The following is a 17047-nucleotide window of genomic DNA, read 5'->3' as shown; positions in this document are numbered from 1 at the left end:
GCAAAGTCCTGCGGGATTACAGAGAAAGAGCGAGAGCGACAAGGAGGAAAGGAGCGTTGCGGTGTGTTCCTGATGTCTTGTTGCCATTTAGGGATGCTGACATGTCTCCTTTGCTCTTTAACGCCCCGCCGCCGCCGATGAGCCCAAATAGCCGCGGCTCCATTCAACAGCTGTTCTTCTCCGAGATGCTTCCAGCTCCGCGTGCACGGCGCGACGTGAACGCGTACTTGAACGCGCGTGGGACGCACAAACACGCACACTTGAAAGCAGGATGTGTTCGGGCCGGGGCCAGGGCCAGTGTCACTCCTTGTTGACTCCTCGTCTGGAAGCATTTAGCTCCAGACGGCCTTCAGGTGCCGACGAGACTGACGTCATGGCTAAGATGCATTTTCTTACTTGCATGTACACAACAGGTTACAATTTTTTTTTCCGACTGGATGTGTGGTTTTTTTTTTCTTCCAGTCCAGAATACAATTAGATTAGGGCTGCAGCTATGGAATATTTTTAGAATTGATTATTCGATTGATTGTCCCATCAATAAGATAGAAATCTATTTAAAATATATATATTTCTTGGCAGATTACTGTTTATAATCCATCCACAGGTGCGGTTGGTTAGAGGACTGCTTGTCCACTTTGAATCCCTTAATTGAACAAACGGTAACAAAACACAATAAACACAAGAACATTCAAAGCCGCTGACTTGAACTGATGCCCCCCGCTACCGAACACCAGAGTGGCTCATCTTTAGCCTGCTAACAGCCAGCCACTTCCGCATTAGCGTTTGAAAACTTCAATGTATTAGCATAAATTGGCTATTATTTTTTTCTAAAAATGGATTATGATTCACTTACTACCTTGCTTTGTAGCGTCAGAAAATCGGCAAAATCTTGATCCTTTCTTGCCAAAGGAAAAGCAAATGTCTGCAAGTGTCTTCTTTTGATTCACCACAAAGATGACAAAGGTCTGCTTTCATGGGGGACAACAGAAATCAAAGAATATTTGTTGTTGAGAGGCTGGAATCAGAGTTAACTTTAGACAAATAAGTTAAATAATGGCGCTAAACAATTACCAAAATAGTTGTTCATTAGTTAATCAATTATTTGAAAGTTAATTACTGTTGTACCTCTCAATAACATAATCCTTTTTAATGAGTGGAAACTCAGTAGATACTTTTAAAACATACAAATAGCTGGGGGTGTAACATTCCGATTAATCAGCAATGATTTGATTTAACTAATTACTGTAATCAATGACTATTTTGATTGTCAATTAATTGTTTAAAGACCTTGTTTAACTTAAAAATGTCAAAATCTTCAGCATTTCAGCCTGACAACAGTATATACACTCTGATCTCTGCAGTCCTTCTTGAATGCGTGTGTGTGTGTGTGTGTGTTTTCCACATTTGTAAACATCTGCTTAAAAACAACTGTCAACATTTTTTCCCGATTTTCTGGCCGTTTTTACGGAGCAAACAAGAAACAGAATCATAAGCAATTTGTTTGTGCATTTTCTGCACACTGTCAGTTTGAAAGAGTGTCCCGTTTTTGAATAAAGGGAATGACATTCATTTTGTATTCGATCTGATTCAATGAAGCGGAAAATTCTTCAACAGACGAACCGATTATTCAAATAATCGTTAAATAAAGCTATACATTAATAAAGTGCAAATGAATGGCACGGAACCTGTTTGTTTGTTTTTTTTTACGATAAAGTGATAAAAACAGTGCAGTGGCCTTGTTTCCGTGGATATGATCGTGTCCTCCCGAGCGAGTGCTGCAAACATCCGTCTAGGAGAATTTGGGAGGAATTCAGCAGAGATGCAGCAATGCTGTGGGTGCAATGCACACCCCACACTTGTATGAGATTATCTAAATCCAGTGTGAATGGACCTGACACCATTGTCCCAAGCAGCGATAGCGCTGGTGATGATGTCACAGGGAGAGGGGTGGTACGGGCAGGCGGAGGGGCGGGGGGGTGGGTGGTGTGGGGTTTACACCGTGATGCTACCTTGCTAGATTACAGATGCGATGATGAGGTGGAGGATTGTTATTATTTCATTTATTAGCGTTACATTTAGCCCGTGCTGACAGGGGAGAGTGGCTGGGAGGAGGCGGGGCGGGCCGGATTAAAACAAACCCGCTCTGTGAGCTGGTTTTAGTTGCCATGGCAACGATCATTACCTCGCACTTGGGAGAGCCGGAGCAAGAAGAGAGAAGGAGAGGGGGAAGGCAGCAGGGGGCGGGCGGGGGGGGGGGGGGGGGGGAAGTTGATCGGCGTAAGAAAACAGTGCACGACGGTCCGTCTGGATGGGACCAAGAAATGTCACAAACCGGGAACAAACGCACAAATCTCAGGGCGGGAGGGAAAACATGTGCTACCTTCAGGGCCGTGGGACAACTTTTTCTGCTCGGGATGCTCCTCTGACAAGCAAAGATCGCTCACAGTCTCCTGAAAAACAAACTCACAATGGTTTCATCTGTCACCCTTGACTTCTGTTAACTGCTTCCCGGGACGCTGAAAAGATTCCTCTAAATTGCAACAATGTTGGGAAGGGGGGGGGGGGCGAGGGGGTCAGTAACACGTCCGCAAACACGAAAAGCAGCACATGACGCAGTGGATGGAGGTTGTCCTGGCGATCCCACTTCCATGGTGCATCACGTGACCCTTTGCCCGGCACACCTGCCCGAGAGAAATCAGTGGCAGTTTCTATGGCGACAGGGTCAGCGGTGCAGGAGGCAGGACGGCTGCCAGAGGTGGCGTTCGGTGGGAGGGACTGTTGGTCTTCAACGGGTTATTTTTAAACGCTGTGGAGATGAGATGTTTTGCGACCTCTCCGGCTGAAAGACAAACACTTGGTCCGACCGTCCGCGCTTACGCGACCCAACGTGCGCGTATGCGCAACCCTCTTGCGCACACAGCATGGAATATGTTAGCCCTCATATTATTACATAGGGACTGCCGTGGCTGGTGGCGGGTCCGGGCTATGCTCCGCCTCTTGCCCAAAGTCAGCTGCGATCAGGGCTGGACCGGCCACCTGGCATACAGGGCGGATGCCCGGTGGGCCGGTGTGCTTTGGGGCTGATGCGGTGCTATTCAATTATTATTTTCCCCCATTTGACCCCAAGAGACCAACCCAAAATTTAGAGGGAGCAGCCCACGAATTTATTCACAATATAGACAGCAAACCAATCAACAGCCAGGGGGGGTCAGGAGTCACATCTGAACACAAATTTGATCAGAGTCAGTCTTTAGAATAGAGCAATTTTTTGCAGTCAATGTTACTTACATACGTACACGCCTTTGCTCTACTCAATAGAAATGTCAGAGAAAGCAAATAATGTTATGTCATGTCTAATCTTAAAAATTTATATACAAAGTTTGCAAACCAAATTTTCACTGCTCACCAAGAACCACGACAGCCTCGTGGGGAAACGAACGTAAATCAAAACAAACATGTCTCACCGATGTGGTGTTTTTTGTGTAAAAGTGGGTAGCGGTAGATATAGCGCAAGGTGCGAAATCTCCAAGCTGGCGCCGCGTGCTGATGTGATGCCGAGCCCTCCCACTCGCGTGACCTCACAAAAAAAAACAACAAAAAAAAACAAAGAAGAAAAAAAGTGTGCCGATCATCTCCGTTGAGAACGTTATCAAATGGTGATGTGGTCAAGTAGGCTTGCTTTGGAAAGTACTCGTTGCCGTCTGGGGAAACCACATTGATACAAAATCTGCCAAGACGATATTTGTTTTCATCGACGTCCGTTATCTTGTTTCTCGCCCCGACCCGTTTCGGGACGAATCCGCTTGTGAGGTCGTCTTGATTTTGTGTGAGCGACAAAAATTCGGACTCTCTTTACACCCAATAATATCTGAACACAAGAAATCAAATCCATCGACGTGCTATGGGGCTAAAAACGTCACTTTTTGAGAGTGGATGGAGTGTGCGTTCAGAGGAAAAAAACGATTTAGAAAAGCATTTGGTGTGGGTGGGGGGATCTCTGCAAATGATGCTACTTAAAAATGTGCAAAAGTAAATTATTTGGCTGTCAATTCCAATCATCCCTTGCAGTATTTGTATCAAACTAATGTGGATTTTGTGTCCTTGTTTCAGTGTTCGGACGGCAATTCAGCCCAGGACAATTCGTCCCTGAAGCGCGTGGCTGTGGTGGAAGACTTCTTTGACATCATCTACGCCATGCACGTGGAGATTGGCGCCGACCCCGGCCGGGCCCCCAAACACGCGGGCCAGAAGAAGACCTACAAAGCGGTGAGTTTGTCACGCAGCTAGCTCAGGTCCCGAAAGAAGGGAAATATTGCATTTTAAATAGAATATTTGTTTTGGTGGTGCAACAATTCATCGATTAGTTGAAAACGAATCTATTTTGATAATCGATTGAACGTTGAGAGACCTTGTTTCACTTACCATTTTCAAAATCCTTGCAGAGGATTAAGCTTGTCAACAATAAATATTCTCCAAATTCTGCAGTCCTCCATGAATGCAGAGCATCTTTGTGGTTTTTCAAGATTTTGCAAACATCTGCTTTGACTTTGGAAAACAATAAAAAAAAAAAAATTGCCAGTTTTCGGACCACTGTTAAAGACTAAACCAGGAACTGAATCTTAATTAATTTGCTTGTGCATTTTCTGCACTGTCAGTTTGAAATGGTTTCCTGTGTTTGTAAAAAGATGATGCCAATTCATTGGTTAATCGAAATAATAATTGACAGATTAAGCAATTATTAAAATAATCGTCAATTGCAGCCCTAGTTGTGATTATGGGCTGTCACTTATACCTGTATAGCGCTTTTCTACCTTGGGTACTCAAAGCGCTCTACATTGTACCTCATCTACCACCTGATGACGTAACATCAGGAGCAACTGGGGGTTCAGTATCTTGCTCAAGGATACTTCGACGTTAACACCATGGCCGGGGATCGAACCCACAACCTCCCGGGTTGGGAAACGACCCCTCTACCACCGAGCCATGCCACCCCATTTTAGATTTTAGATTAGGGATGTCTGACCACATTTTTTGGTACCCAAGTCCAAGTCACTTTCGAGTATCTGCAGATACCGAGTACTGATCTGATACCTCGGCTACGCATTAAGATGGGAAAAAAAAGAGGACATCCAAATTATCTGAATTATATCTTAAAAAAAAAAAAATCCAGTAAAAATATGACATAGTATGATACATTTTTACATACCAATGAGACAGCAGGGGTTCAACTCAAGTCAACTAAATTTTATTCTTGACATTAGAAATGATGAAAATTTAAAAATCCAATATTTTTCAGCCAAAAATCACACGATTGGGACCAGACTTATTTTTCTTACGATAAAGTGATCAATGACTAAACACGTTAACCACAGGAGAGTCCTTTCTATGTCAAGAACATGTTTGGTTTTTTTTTGTTTGTAAATTTTTTTTGCACTGGCAACGAATTGCATAATTTTTTAGCATCAGTAGTTTCCAAGGGAACAAAAACAACTTTACCAGATGTGTCACATGACTTCTCCCATTCGAACAAAAGGCAGCATGAGCTTCGAGTCCACAAACAAACGCTGCCGTCTGGCTTCTGATGCCCGGACGGAAGTGGAACGGGACAAAAATGAAGCTTTTTCCTGTTTTTGTGTCGGACAGTTTTGCAGGACTTTGGTAAGCCCCACCTCCCTTCCCCATTCCCCCGAGCGAGCAAAACAAAAAAAAAAAAAAATGAAACCAATTTCTACTTGTGCCCCTGCCCTGTAGAGAGGTCCTGTCACGTCTCATAGCGTGTCCCCTTTTGAGGAGGCAGCATCAGTGGGGCAGGGCATAATATGGAACTGTCACTGTGGCCTTCTGGGACGAGCACGCTCCTCTGGGTGGCCTTTCCCTCTCGGCAACCTCAAGGGGCCGTGATGTATGTGTGTGTGCGTGGGTTGGGATGGGGGGAGGAGGGGGGGGGGCAAAGGGGATGGGGAGCAGTGGCAGTGGTGGTGGGCCCGGTGGGGGTGGGCACCCCTGCTGTCTCTCCGTGGTCTTGTGAAGGTCGCGTTTTCCAGGGAAACGCCAGAGGGGACGACGAGGGGAGGGTGGCGCTGGAGAGTGGGGGAAAGGGGGGGGGGGATTGTAAGGGTGGGTGATGCAGAGCATGACACCAACACCAAGGTGGAGATTTATGGTATGCACACTATAAAGACAATTTAGAAATGATTTTCTTAATACACTAATCATGTTTGAAGATGATTGATATGATCATTGATAATGTTTGAAGATGACTGCTGAAAATATACACAGACTGCAAGAGTGCCATGCATTTCCGTACGTTTTCTTTTACACGCCCCCAGCGCACCTGACAATAAAAAGCGGACTCGACTTTAGACTAGCTGGAAGCAGGTCCAAGTTGTGGCGCAGGCGGTGCAACACGATTTGGGCGGATTCGATCGAGGTGGAGGCAGAAGGATTCCGCACCTCGCGGATGTGTGTGGTGCATGTAATCATTTTTCATTCATAGATATGACAATAGCATGCATCAAACCCTCTGACTCATTGTGAAAGTCATTCCGTTGAACTTTTTTAAAAATTATTATTATCATTATCATCTTCACGGATGCACATTCAGGTTTGGAAGGCGGTCTTCAAGTGGCCACGTCACGGAGGCCAACCTTACATCATCCGCAAGTGGAGATCTTGCAGTTACGACTTTATTCATACAGCGCATTTCGTACCAGCTACACCTGTAACAAAGCATTTTACATACAACAACAAAATAGCGAAAATATAGCAAGTGAAGGCAATAAATGAATACACAAATTAGTATATACGCTAGACACCAGAAAACAGACGAAAACTGTCGGTCTCATGTCGGATGAAAAGCCAGAGAATAGAAATGTGTCTTCAAACGGGTTTTAAAAATGAACAGAGAGGGGCTTGCCGAACATCTAGTGGAAGTTCATTCCAAAGGGAAGGACCGGCAACAGAAAAGCCTCGATCCCCTCTGAGGCTGCGCTTACAAAGAAACTTTGTGTGTGCGTGTCCTGCATGAACTCCCGTGGCCAGTTTATGCTTCCGCCATGTAGACCCCACGTCTCTCCTGCACTGAATTTCACGGGAATGAAAGGAGCCGCTTCCATTGGCTGGGAAGCACGTCTGCCGTGTTCACTCTCACAAAGGCACAAAGGGCCATTTCTAACGGCTACTTTAGAGTGCCTTGTTGTCCACTGTGGATGCAAAGATAGATGGAAGAGTGAAAAAGGAGGATTTTTTCATTTTCTTTAATTTAAAGTTTAACTTGATGACAGCCACTGTATGGACCGGGGCTTCATGCTGATGTGGCTGTTTTAGAGCACCTTAATGTCAGCCATGAGTGCACGCACATCACAGAGAAGAGGTGGAAGAACAATGGTGTGGGGGCGACGGAGGTGACAGCCAGTTATCCGGTGCAATTGTGACATTGCGGTTAGATGGCTATCTACAGTATTCCTACATTTGTTTTCAACTTCCTTTTGGAATGTCCGCTGGTGTAGCCACTTCAGAGTGCCTCGTTGTTTTCCGTGAATGTGCGCGCAGAAAATGAAAGAAGAGCAAGGGGGGGAAGAAAACAAATCGGATATGACGGTGCAATTGTGACCTGGAGTTTGCTAGCTAGCAATGCCAATGTTTCTTTTCTATATTCTTTAGAGATATTTGGAGGTATTCAGTGGAGAGGACGGCTCGATTGTTCATTATTTTTAAACACTATTTTATATACTTTTAATCATTCAAATTGGACAAGGTTGTAACAACACACTTCTCTGGGGTGTAGCAAATTTCTGAGACATTTTTTATTTTTATTTGCCAGGGACTCTCTGGTCCCTATTAAGGGTGAACTTTCATTTCGGTAAATCGCCGGTTTATTCTCGTTCATTCCCATGGAAGGTTTCCAACTTTGAAAATTCCCAGAATTATGAAGCCCAATCAGAGCAGAAATATGAATCAGGGCTGGAGCTGGACTGAGGCCTTCCGTTGGCACGAAAGAGAGAGCGAGATGATCACCCGGAGGGACGATCATGGCACCGATGTTGTATTTTGCCAGACACAGAGAAAAAAGAATTTGCCGACACACATTTGATGCCATCTTCATGTCCATCCCCTGCCACAGATAGCGGAGACCTACGCTTTCCTGCCTCGAGAGGCGGTCACTCGCTTCCTAATGAGCTGCGGCGAGTGTCAGAAGAGGATGCACATCAACCCCAGCACTGCAGAGTTCAAAGGTAACGCAACCTGTGGATGGCCTGCTCGCTCGGGAGACATCATTAACCGGTGGGCTATTTTGAAAATCAACCTTTAAGAGCGCACGCTGCTCCCATCGTTCCGCTAGCCCATGAAAAACACTCCAGTAAATAGATGGAACGATGCTTCGCAAAAAAACTAAATATTTAGCTGTCCGAGTAGCAACATCATGGCCAACATTCAAACACAGCCAGAGGTTTTACTCCGAAATATATTGTATTGTTTACTGGATGTATTTCATATTATTGTAAGTCACTGTAACTTAATGCACAATATGAACATTATCATTGGCCTTAAATACACGGAGGAAAAAAAACAACAACTGTTTCTAACATTATCACACACTTAAATATAGGGGGGAAAAAAATTAAATGAACCAAAAAAAATTTGAACATAAAAGTTAAATAGAAATAAAAAAGAATGAAAGTAAACACGGCGGCACGGTGGGCGACTGGTTAGCACGTCCGCCTCACAGTTCAGAGGTCGTGGGTTCGATCCCGGCCCCGGCCTCCCTGTTTGGAGTTTGCATGTTCTCCCCGTGCCTGTGTGGGTTTTCTCAGGGTACTCCGGTTTCCTCCCACATTCCAAAAACATGCTTGGTAAGTTGATTGGACTCCCTAAATTGCCCCTAGGTGTGATTGTGAGTGCGGATGTTTGTCTCTGTGTGTCCTGTGATTGGCTGGCAACCAATTCCGGGTGTCCCCCACCTACTGCCCGAAGACAGCTTGGATAGGGTCCAGCACGCCCCGCGACCCTTGTGAGGAGAAGCGGTATCGATAATGGATGGATGTCTGGAACATTATGCACAGTATGAATATGCCCATTGCACTTAAATATAGGATTTTTTTTAAACTACTTAAATAATAATTACATTTTAAAAGTACTGCACATAAAAGTTGAATTTAACTGTTTGAAAATAAACAGCTCAAATAGATTAAATGAATTTATTGTTCCTAAAAGTTAAATACAACTGAACTGGACTTTAATGTATTGCTTGTTGTTGTATTATTTTATGTTATATGTAAAGCGTTTTGTTACAGCTGCAGCTGTTGTGAAATGCGCTATATAAATAAAGTTGTACTGTTGTACTATACAGGATTAAAAACAAAAATTGAAACCACTTAAATGATGGAAAATTGAAATAAAAAATACTTAATTATATAAAATAAAAACTGTACTGCACATAAAAGTTGGAAATACACCAATTTAACCAATAAAAACGTTTCAAAACAAGTGTTTTAAAAGGATTAAATACAAATCTATTGTACTTTAAAGTTAAATGCAACAGAACTTTGCTGGATTTTTATTTTAAATTGAAGCTGCTGTCAAATCAGGCATAGTTTGAACACTAAGGCTACGCTTAAATCTAGAAAAAAACAAACTATGGTACTTAAATTATGATTTAGAAATGTATTGCAAGTAAAAGTTCCATATTTTTTTAACCAGTGAAAGCAAACAACAGTTCAAAATGATTAAAAACGCGTTACACTACACTTAACAAATGTATTGTTATAGATAGGTAGAAAAAAACAATTTGAAGCCACTGTAACATTATGCACCTTTTGAACATTTCATATTTTTGTGCACAGAGTACTCCGGCTTCCCCCTACATTCCAATATCATCCATCTTAGGTTCACTGAAGACTCTAAATCACAGGAGTCAAACTCCTGTCCTCGAGGGCCACTATCCTTCATGTTTTAGATGTTTCCCTCCTCCAGCTCATCAGCAAGCTCTACAGGAGCCTTATAACGATCCTGATCATTTGAATCAGGCTTGTATGTTGGACGAGGGAAACATCTAAAACATACAGGCTAGTGGCCCTCGAGGACTGGAGTTTGACACCTGCGCTCTATATTGTTCTTTGATACTGAATAGAGGTTGGTTTGTCTACTTGTGGCCTGGGAATAGCCGGCGACCAGTCCAGGGTGTGCTCAGCCTCATGCCTAAAATCAGCTGGGAGAGGCTGCAGCTTTCCCCAAAGAAGGGAAGTGCTGTAGAAAATGGGTGGATGGATGCAATATGATGTAACAAAGACTCAAGAGGCCCAGTAGCATCAATAGGATGATGGGTGACTCCCCCTAGTGGACGACGGGGGGACTGCAGACACGTTGTTCCACTTGAGGCTCCTAAGGAGAGATACCACTTACATTGGGTCACAGTCTAGAATTACCAAATGAACGACATGTCATTGTTAAAAAGGACAACAACAAAACACACACACACACAACCTTACACACGCACACACCTGCCCACACCTCTGTACTAATAAGCCTCCATTGTTCCTCTACAATTCAAAGGGAATAAATGTCGAGTTACAATTTTAAAAAAAGAAAAGAAAGAAAATGCCTGTATTCACTGCATTATTTATTTATCTATTTTAATTTATGAATTTATTTATTTATTTTATTCATGTTGTCAGAAAATGACCGTCCAACCTCGCTGGTCCCTGACCTGATAGACTACAACATGCCCCTGACTGCCACCTACCTGAAGCAAATGAAGCTGCAGTGCATGACTGCCACCGAGAGGGTAAGTCTTTCGTTTTGTTTTCTTAAATCCAAAATATGTATTTCAGCCACATGAAGAAGGGAAATTTACAAATGGCAAGTAAAAAATGAAAGGGTGGCAGCAAATCTCATGAAATTGAGCCCTCCCATGACACATAAAAATAAAATGGTTTATTTTTTGACAACTGAATATTCAGTAAGTTCTGGCGAGGAGGATTCATGTTTTTTCAGATTGAAATTGAAACAAATTGAATACGCAGAATTTCAATATTTATACGAGAATCACGGTATGAATAATAGATTTGTCCAGTATGGATTTTTCAATTTCAGATTTGAAAAGTGGGTGTGAATTAATATTCCTAAATTTGACTCTTAGTTCATTCCCCAGGTTTGTTCCGTTCATTGAAATGCTATGCAATTTTAGGCGTTGTTCAGACATGCCTTTGTTGGAATTTTTCATTTGAAAATGTCGCTGAATATTCTTTGGCATTTCATTGTGAACATTTTTTTTGTTCAAATTTCATAACGGTAATTTAGATATGGAAGGAATAAACACTGTACACTGTGGAGCTGGTGGAAATTCTGCATCCTGCCCTGAAATCTTGCTCTTGAAGCCCCCAGCTCTCATTGTCCACTCTGATTGCTTTCTTAGTCATTCATTTTAAAGGTTGAGGACATTTTGTGTCTCCCCATGAAATTTCAAACAATCCATATGGGCAGGAACATGCACATGTGTAAATGATAATTATCCTGAGACAAAACCTAAACATGCAGCTATCGTAAAAGTCCATCCATCCATTATCCAAACCAGACAGGTATAGTACAAGTGATTCCTAAAAAATATTTCAAACACAAAATAGCTCTTGAGAACCCTCTCTGCCTCTTAATGACCAGGTTACATACTAAATATAACAAATGCAAACATTTGGGTTATCACAGACACCTTTGAAATGTTGCTCATGATGCTCTGAAGTTGTCTCTCAACACACATGCAACCCGCTTACTAAAACCTTTCTTTGGCCATCTCGAGGAGGAGGAAAAATGTGAGCAATGTGACTCAGCAGAACGGATATAGCCAAGTTCTCTCTCTCTCATAATGTTTTCAGCCATAACGGAGCGCCACTCTGATTCAGATTACTTTACTGTTGCATCTCCATTGTATTTTATATATAAAAAAAAAAGGGGCAAAAATCCGTTGGCCTTGTGCCTTGACTTGCAGCATGTCGGACGAAACACAATACATGGAAAATATGCAATAGAACACAATAACAAATCTACATTTTAAAGCAGATGGGTGTTTGGGTCTGTAAAAGGCATGAACGTTTTATATTATTTTCATATTATTTTTTATTATTATACAGCCAAAGTCCGCTGATAGTGTAGTGGTACACACGCCTGAGTTGTGTGCGGGCAGCGTGGGATCGATTCCCGCTCAGTGACAGTGTCTATGTGTGCCCTGCGACTGGCTGGCGACCAGTTCGGGGTGTCGTCTGCCTTCGCCCATTGACGGCTGGGATAGGCTCCAGCAACTCCCCGCGACCCTGTATAGGATAAGCGCTTTGGAAGATGACATGACATGACATTATACAGCCAAGTTGAATCTGACCGGTTAGCATAACAGCTAACACAGCTACCATGTACTCTTGAAAAACTATTCTTAAAATTAGCGCTGATTTGCAACTCTTTAACTGTAATTGGAGTACTAGTAAAATAAAATTAGTACGTAATCAAATAGAATGTAACTTTCCTAATTAAACTGTAAATGATGCATTGACCAATATTTTGAAATATATATTTTCAGGTTTCTGACTTGCTGTAATGTGCATCACATAATATAATATTATAATACTTTGTAAAAAGTTACATTGTTTTGATTACAGTCCGTCCAAATCTTAATCCTTCTTTGTATCAGATTTGAATGCTTTGGTTGTTTATTTTATTTATTGGTTGTGTGCTGTACTTGACTTTATGTGCATGTCTCCTTTGTACTTTTATTAAGGTTCTTATTTTTGTTGACCAACATTTTAAATAAAAAAAACAACTTTTCTTAATGTTCTAGCCGGATAAAGAAAAGATCAATAAACTAATAATATGACATGAGTTATGACAAAAAAAATCTCATAAAAGTGTCGATAGTTGACGTAAATGATATGACGAATTATTACCCATTTTTACTGGAAATATAACAAAATAAATACAATTAAATAAATGTCCCGTTTCCCAGAAATGGTGCCTAAATTGTCTTCCACTGCTTTAGTCAGCCCCCTCCCCCGTTTCCCCACCGTGAACCGGGATTAAGTTTGTGGGCGTGACGTCATGTTCCAGACCCCTCCCACGCGAGGGGGGCTGTGACAGTACCCCTCCACTCCCCTCCCCTCCTCCCAGTGTGCCTGCCTTGCTGTCAGCAAAGTGCAGGGAGCGGCACTCGCTCATGACGTACGTTTTGGGGGGAATCGGGAGCCAGGATGGGATTCGCGGGTGAGTACAAACAAAAACAAAGCCAAGACCGGAGAAACGCGCGTTGTGTCGGTGGCGGCGTGTTTGAAAAGAATTCAGCATCTTCATCACCAGCAACAGCGATGGAGACAACGAGGCCGCCAAGTGTTGTGTTAAGCGTCACATGCGGGCTACGTGAAGGCTTCAAGTGTGCTCAGCTCACAATTAGTTGCCAGCATCAACGTAGTGAAGCTGCAATTTTGGGGTGAAAGGAGCAGCACGCTGGAGCCTCCACATTTGGAGCACACGGCTGCCCTCGTTACGCGGAATCACCGGCCCTTCTTGCTCATCACAACAAACTACAGCCCTGTGTGTGTGTGTGTATGTGTGTGTTTGGGGGGGGGGTTCTCTGTGTGGTAACATCATCCCAGCCAGGACCAGAAATATTACAAAGATTGATTCCTTCCTTATCTTGGCAGTGGTGCGAATGAATACTTGCTTAAGTCGATTTTTCAGGTACCTTGACTCTTGATTGCTTTTTACTTTTACTCCCTACATTTTGAAACTAATGTGTGTACTTTGTACTTTGGTTCACGATATTTGTCATCCGCACAGTAAAAACACAACTGTAGCACTGAGCAATGAAATTCTCACTTTGCTCGTCTCCATCCACTTATATAAAGAACATAAAAGATGGAAAAAAAGATGATGTAAATAATGAAAGATAAATGCAGGGATCAATGGGACGCGGTATGTAGTGTACATACAAACAATTGAAATTTTAAATTCATCAAACTGAAAAAAAAAAAAGATTATATAAAGAACATTAAAGATGAAAAAAAGCTGATATAAATAATGAAAGATAAATTCAGAGAGCAATGGGACGCTGTATGCGGTGTAGATACAAACAATTGGATTTTTAAATTCATCAAACTTATAAAAATAAAAAAGACTTTGAGTAATAATAGTTGAGCTAGTCACTAGCTCATGACTCAGCAGAAAGGATGCAATGTGGCCCATGACTAACCCCCGCAATATTTGAATGTCTCCTCATTTTATTACATATATACAAAAAATTGATTGATAACTCGTTTTGAAATCAGAAATACAGTATAATAGTTTGCTTGACTATTGTTCAAAGGGGGGTTTGGTTAAAAAAAAATGCTTGTAATATCTCAAGAAGATTTATTACATATGACAATTACATTTCAATCATCAATTTAAATCATTTTGGAAGAGATTCAAGCAAGAATCATGGAAGTTGATGCACTTGATTTGCTTTTGTGGGCCATATAAAGTGAAGTAGCGGGATGGATCCTTCAGTTTGACACTTGGGAGCTAGTGTAAAAAAAAATATGTACAGTATATAGTCGCGTTCGACTATTCAAATACAGCATTACAAGTTTTGCACAGTGTAATCAGTCAAGTCAAAAATGTATTTTGTTTTCCCAAGTAAAAGCAAATGTTTGCAAATGTCTTGTTTTCATAATCAGGCTGCTTTCATGGAGGACAACAGAAATCGAAGAAGTTTTACTGTCGAGATGCTGAACTTCCAAAGATTTCGACAATGTTAAGTTAAACGTGGTCTCCAAACAACTAATTGATTATCGAAATAGTTTTCAAATATCGATTAAGTGTTAAGAAACTGTTTTGTGTGCAGATAAATTTTGGCTCGATTGTGCCAATTTGAAGTTATCAAATTGGGTTTTATATAGAATTGAAAGTAAAAATTCATGTTTTAAGTGCATTTCAGAGAAGAGCATTTTTTTTACTCTTACTCGTGTAAATGAGTTGAATCAGTCGGCTACTGCTAGTTTTACTAGTGGGTTTTTTTTTACACAAATATCTGTACCACTTAGGTACTGAGTATGAGTACTTTTCAACTAAAGTAAAGTCAACTCTACATGATAGATAGAAATGTTGACACATACAGGAAAGTCACATTTATGTTATAGGTCACAATCACATCAGAACTTTTACTTTTTTACTTTGAAGTTGTTGTAGGGCGGAGTCATTGTTTTATTATTGTAAGTATGTTTTGAAATGATACAACGTAGTCATTTATTCTGAATGATTTTTGGGGCCCCCGGTTTGAGAAGCCGAGGACTAAGTTATAGTGAGATGCCCGCTGATACTCGGCGTCACTCGCAGGGGCCAAGTTCAGTGCTCTGAAGGAGGTCAAAGGTCAGGAAGGGCTGAGAATAGTTGGCAAGATTATGTTGGCTTCTCCTCTACTAATCCTCCACGTTCGACTTCACCCGTGTTGGTTTTATGCTACACCGAGCACTTTGCCAGTCGCTGCCAAACAGTCGGTGTAACAATCGATAAATCAACAACTAACCCATTGTCAATGTAATTGACGACTATTATTACTATTACTACTATTACACTCAGATTACATGCAAGTTCAGCCCATTGCCTGAAAGGGTTTAGCAAATAATGGCTTAAGAAGCTTTTTTATTTGTATTTTCAACAGAAGGTTGACTTGCACTCTTCATTTAATCTGTTGAATGTTGCAGGGCTAGTCATTGTTAAGAACCTCACAATTTGATTTAACTTTGATTCTTGACGTTGCGATTCGGTTTGATTTCGATCCTTTAGGTTGTGATTTGATTCGACACCCATCCACTCGTGTCGTCACCCGCAACCACTGAATTTGAATATGGTTTTCTGTTTTTCTATTTCTCTCTACTGGCGCACTTTCAGGATGACTCGTCGGTGAGCAGCGAGGACATGAATGGCGCCGAGCCCGCGTGGGCGGCAGCTGAGCGGCCGCCGGCGCCTGAGCCCGGTCCTCCGAACGGAGCGAGGCTCAGCAACCCCGCAGCCGCAGTCAAAGAAGATGACGGTGAGGCTGCCGTCATGCTAACTTAATAGTGCAAGTTGAGATTCAAGTGGAATTTGTTCCGTCATCACACATGTAACCCAAAACATTCGCAATTCAAATCACATTTTCATTTTTGCCATTAATCCATTCTAGCTTTCCCCAAAACACAGACTAAAATGTGTGTAATGTGTTTTTAATAAGGAAAATGACACTCTATAATTTTGTGCTTTATAACAACATCGATTAACAACATAATTACATAGAATGAAACCATATTTGAATGTTGAATTACTGCAATTGTGGCTTCATCTGTTGTGTGCCCACTTGGCCACCGGGCGGCAGTATAATACAGTTATTCAGACAAACGAAGAAGCGTTTCACTCAGCCAGTGCATGTCACTGAGTAATCTACATTTAAAATAGTAATTTTTCTCAGAGGATAAAGAATATGTGCCTGTGTGTGTTATTTTATGTAATCACAGGAATAGGACAAAGTTAATCACTTGTTCTAGATAATTCATTGACAGCCAAAATCGTTGTCGATAAATTCATTTATCGACGAGTTGTTGATTAACCAATTAATAGTTGCATCTCTTGTTCTTACTTGTTATCTGTGGAATTTCCCCTATGGGGTTCATGACAGGATTATCTGATCTAGATGTGCAACAATCGATTAATCGAAAGCAAATCGGTTATCAAATTAATTGACAGCTATTGTGATAATCAATCACTGAGCACAGTTGTCGAACTCTAACTATTAGTCGGTCCACAGTCACATGCGTGGGTGTTATTTTGCCACATTGTTGACCAATCAGAAGCGTTGAAATTGGCTTGCTGTCTTTCACGATTCAATGCTAATGGTTGAACAAACTTGCCACTTTTTTTGGGGTCTACTGAAAAGTAACTATTTTGGAGGTACAAGGTTTTGGCCTGACGCCAGCGATATGTAATATGATTAGACGATTAAACATATTTGGTTTCATCGTCATAACAGCCCTCTGAGTGAAGCCAAAACTGAATTTGA

General features: G+C 41.8%; 1 protein-coding gene across 2 annotated transcripts in view; it reads left to right on the top strand.

The window, feature by feature from the left end:
• nol4la (nucleolar protein 4-like a) overlaps positions 1-17047 on the top strand; it is a 37134-nt gene that overhangs the window by 10975 nt on the left and 9112 nt on the right. For both annotated transcript variants that reach the window (XM_086032190.1, XM_086032180.1), the window contains exons 2-5: positions 4111-4266; positions 8123-8234; positions 10674-10783; positions 15904-16045. In XM_086032190.1, coding sequence (XP_085888316.1) covers positions 4111-4266; positions 8123-8234; positions 10674-10783; positions 15904-16045 — 520 coding nt within the window. The remainder of the gene's footprint in view (positions 1-4110; positions 4267-8122; positions 8235-10673; positions 10784-15903; positions 16046-17047) is intronic.

The sequence above is a fragment of the Filicampus tigris genome, chromosome 1 (assembly GCF_054856515.1).
Source record: "Filicampus tigris isolate MCC_2025a chromosome 1, RoL_Ftig_1.0, whole genome shotgun sequence".
NCBI classification, from domain to species: domain Eukaryota; kingdom Metazoa; phylum Chordata; class Actinopteri; order Syngnathiformes; family Syngnathidae; genus Filicampus; species Filicampus tigris.
The sequence above is the reverse complement of the archived record's forward strand: the minus strand, read 5'-3'. Positions and strand labels throughout refer to the sequence as shown.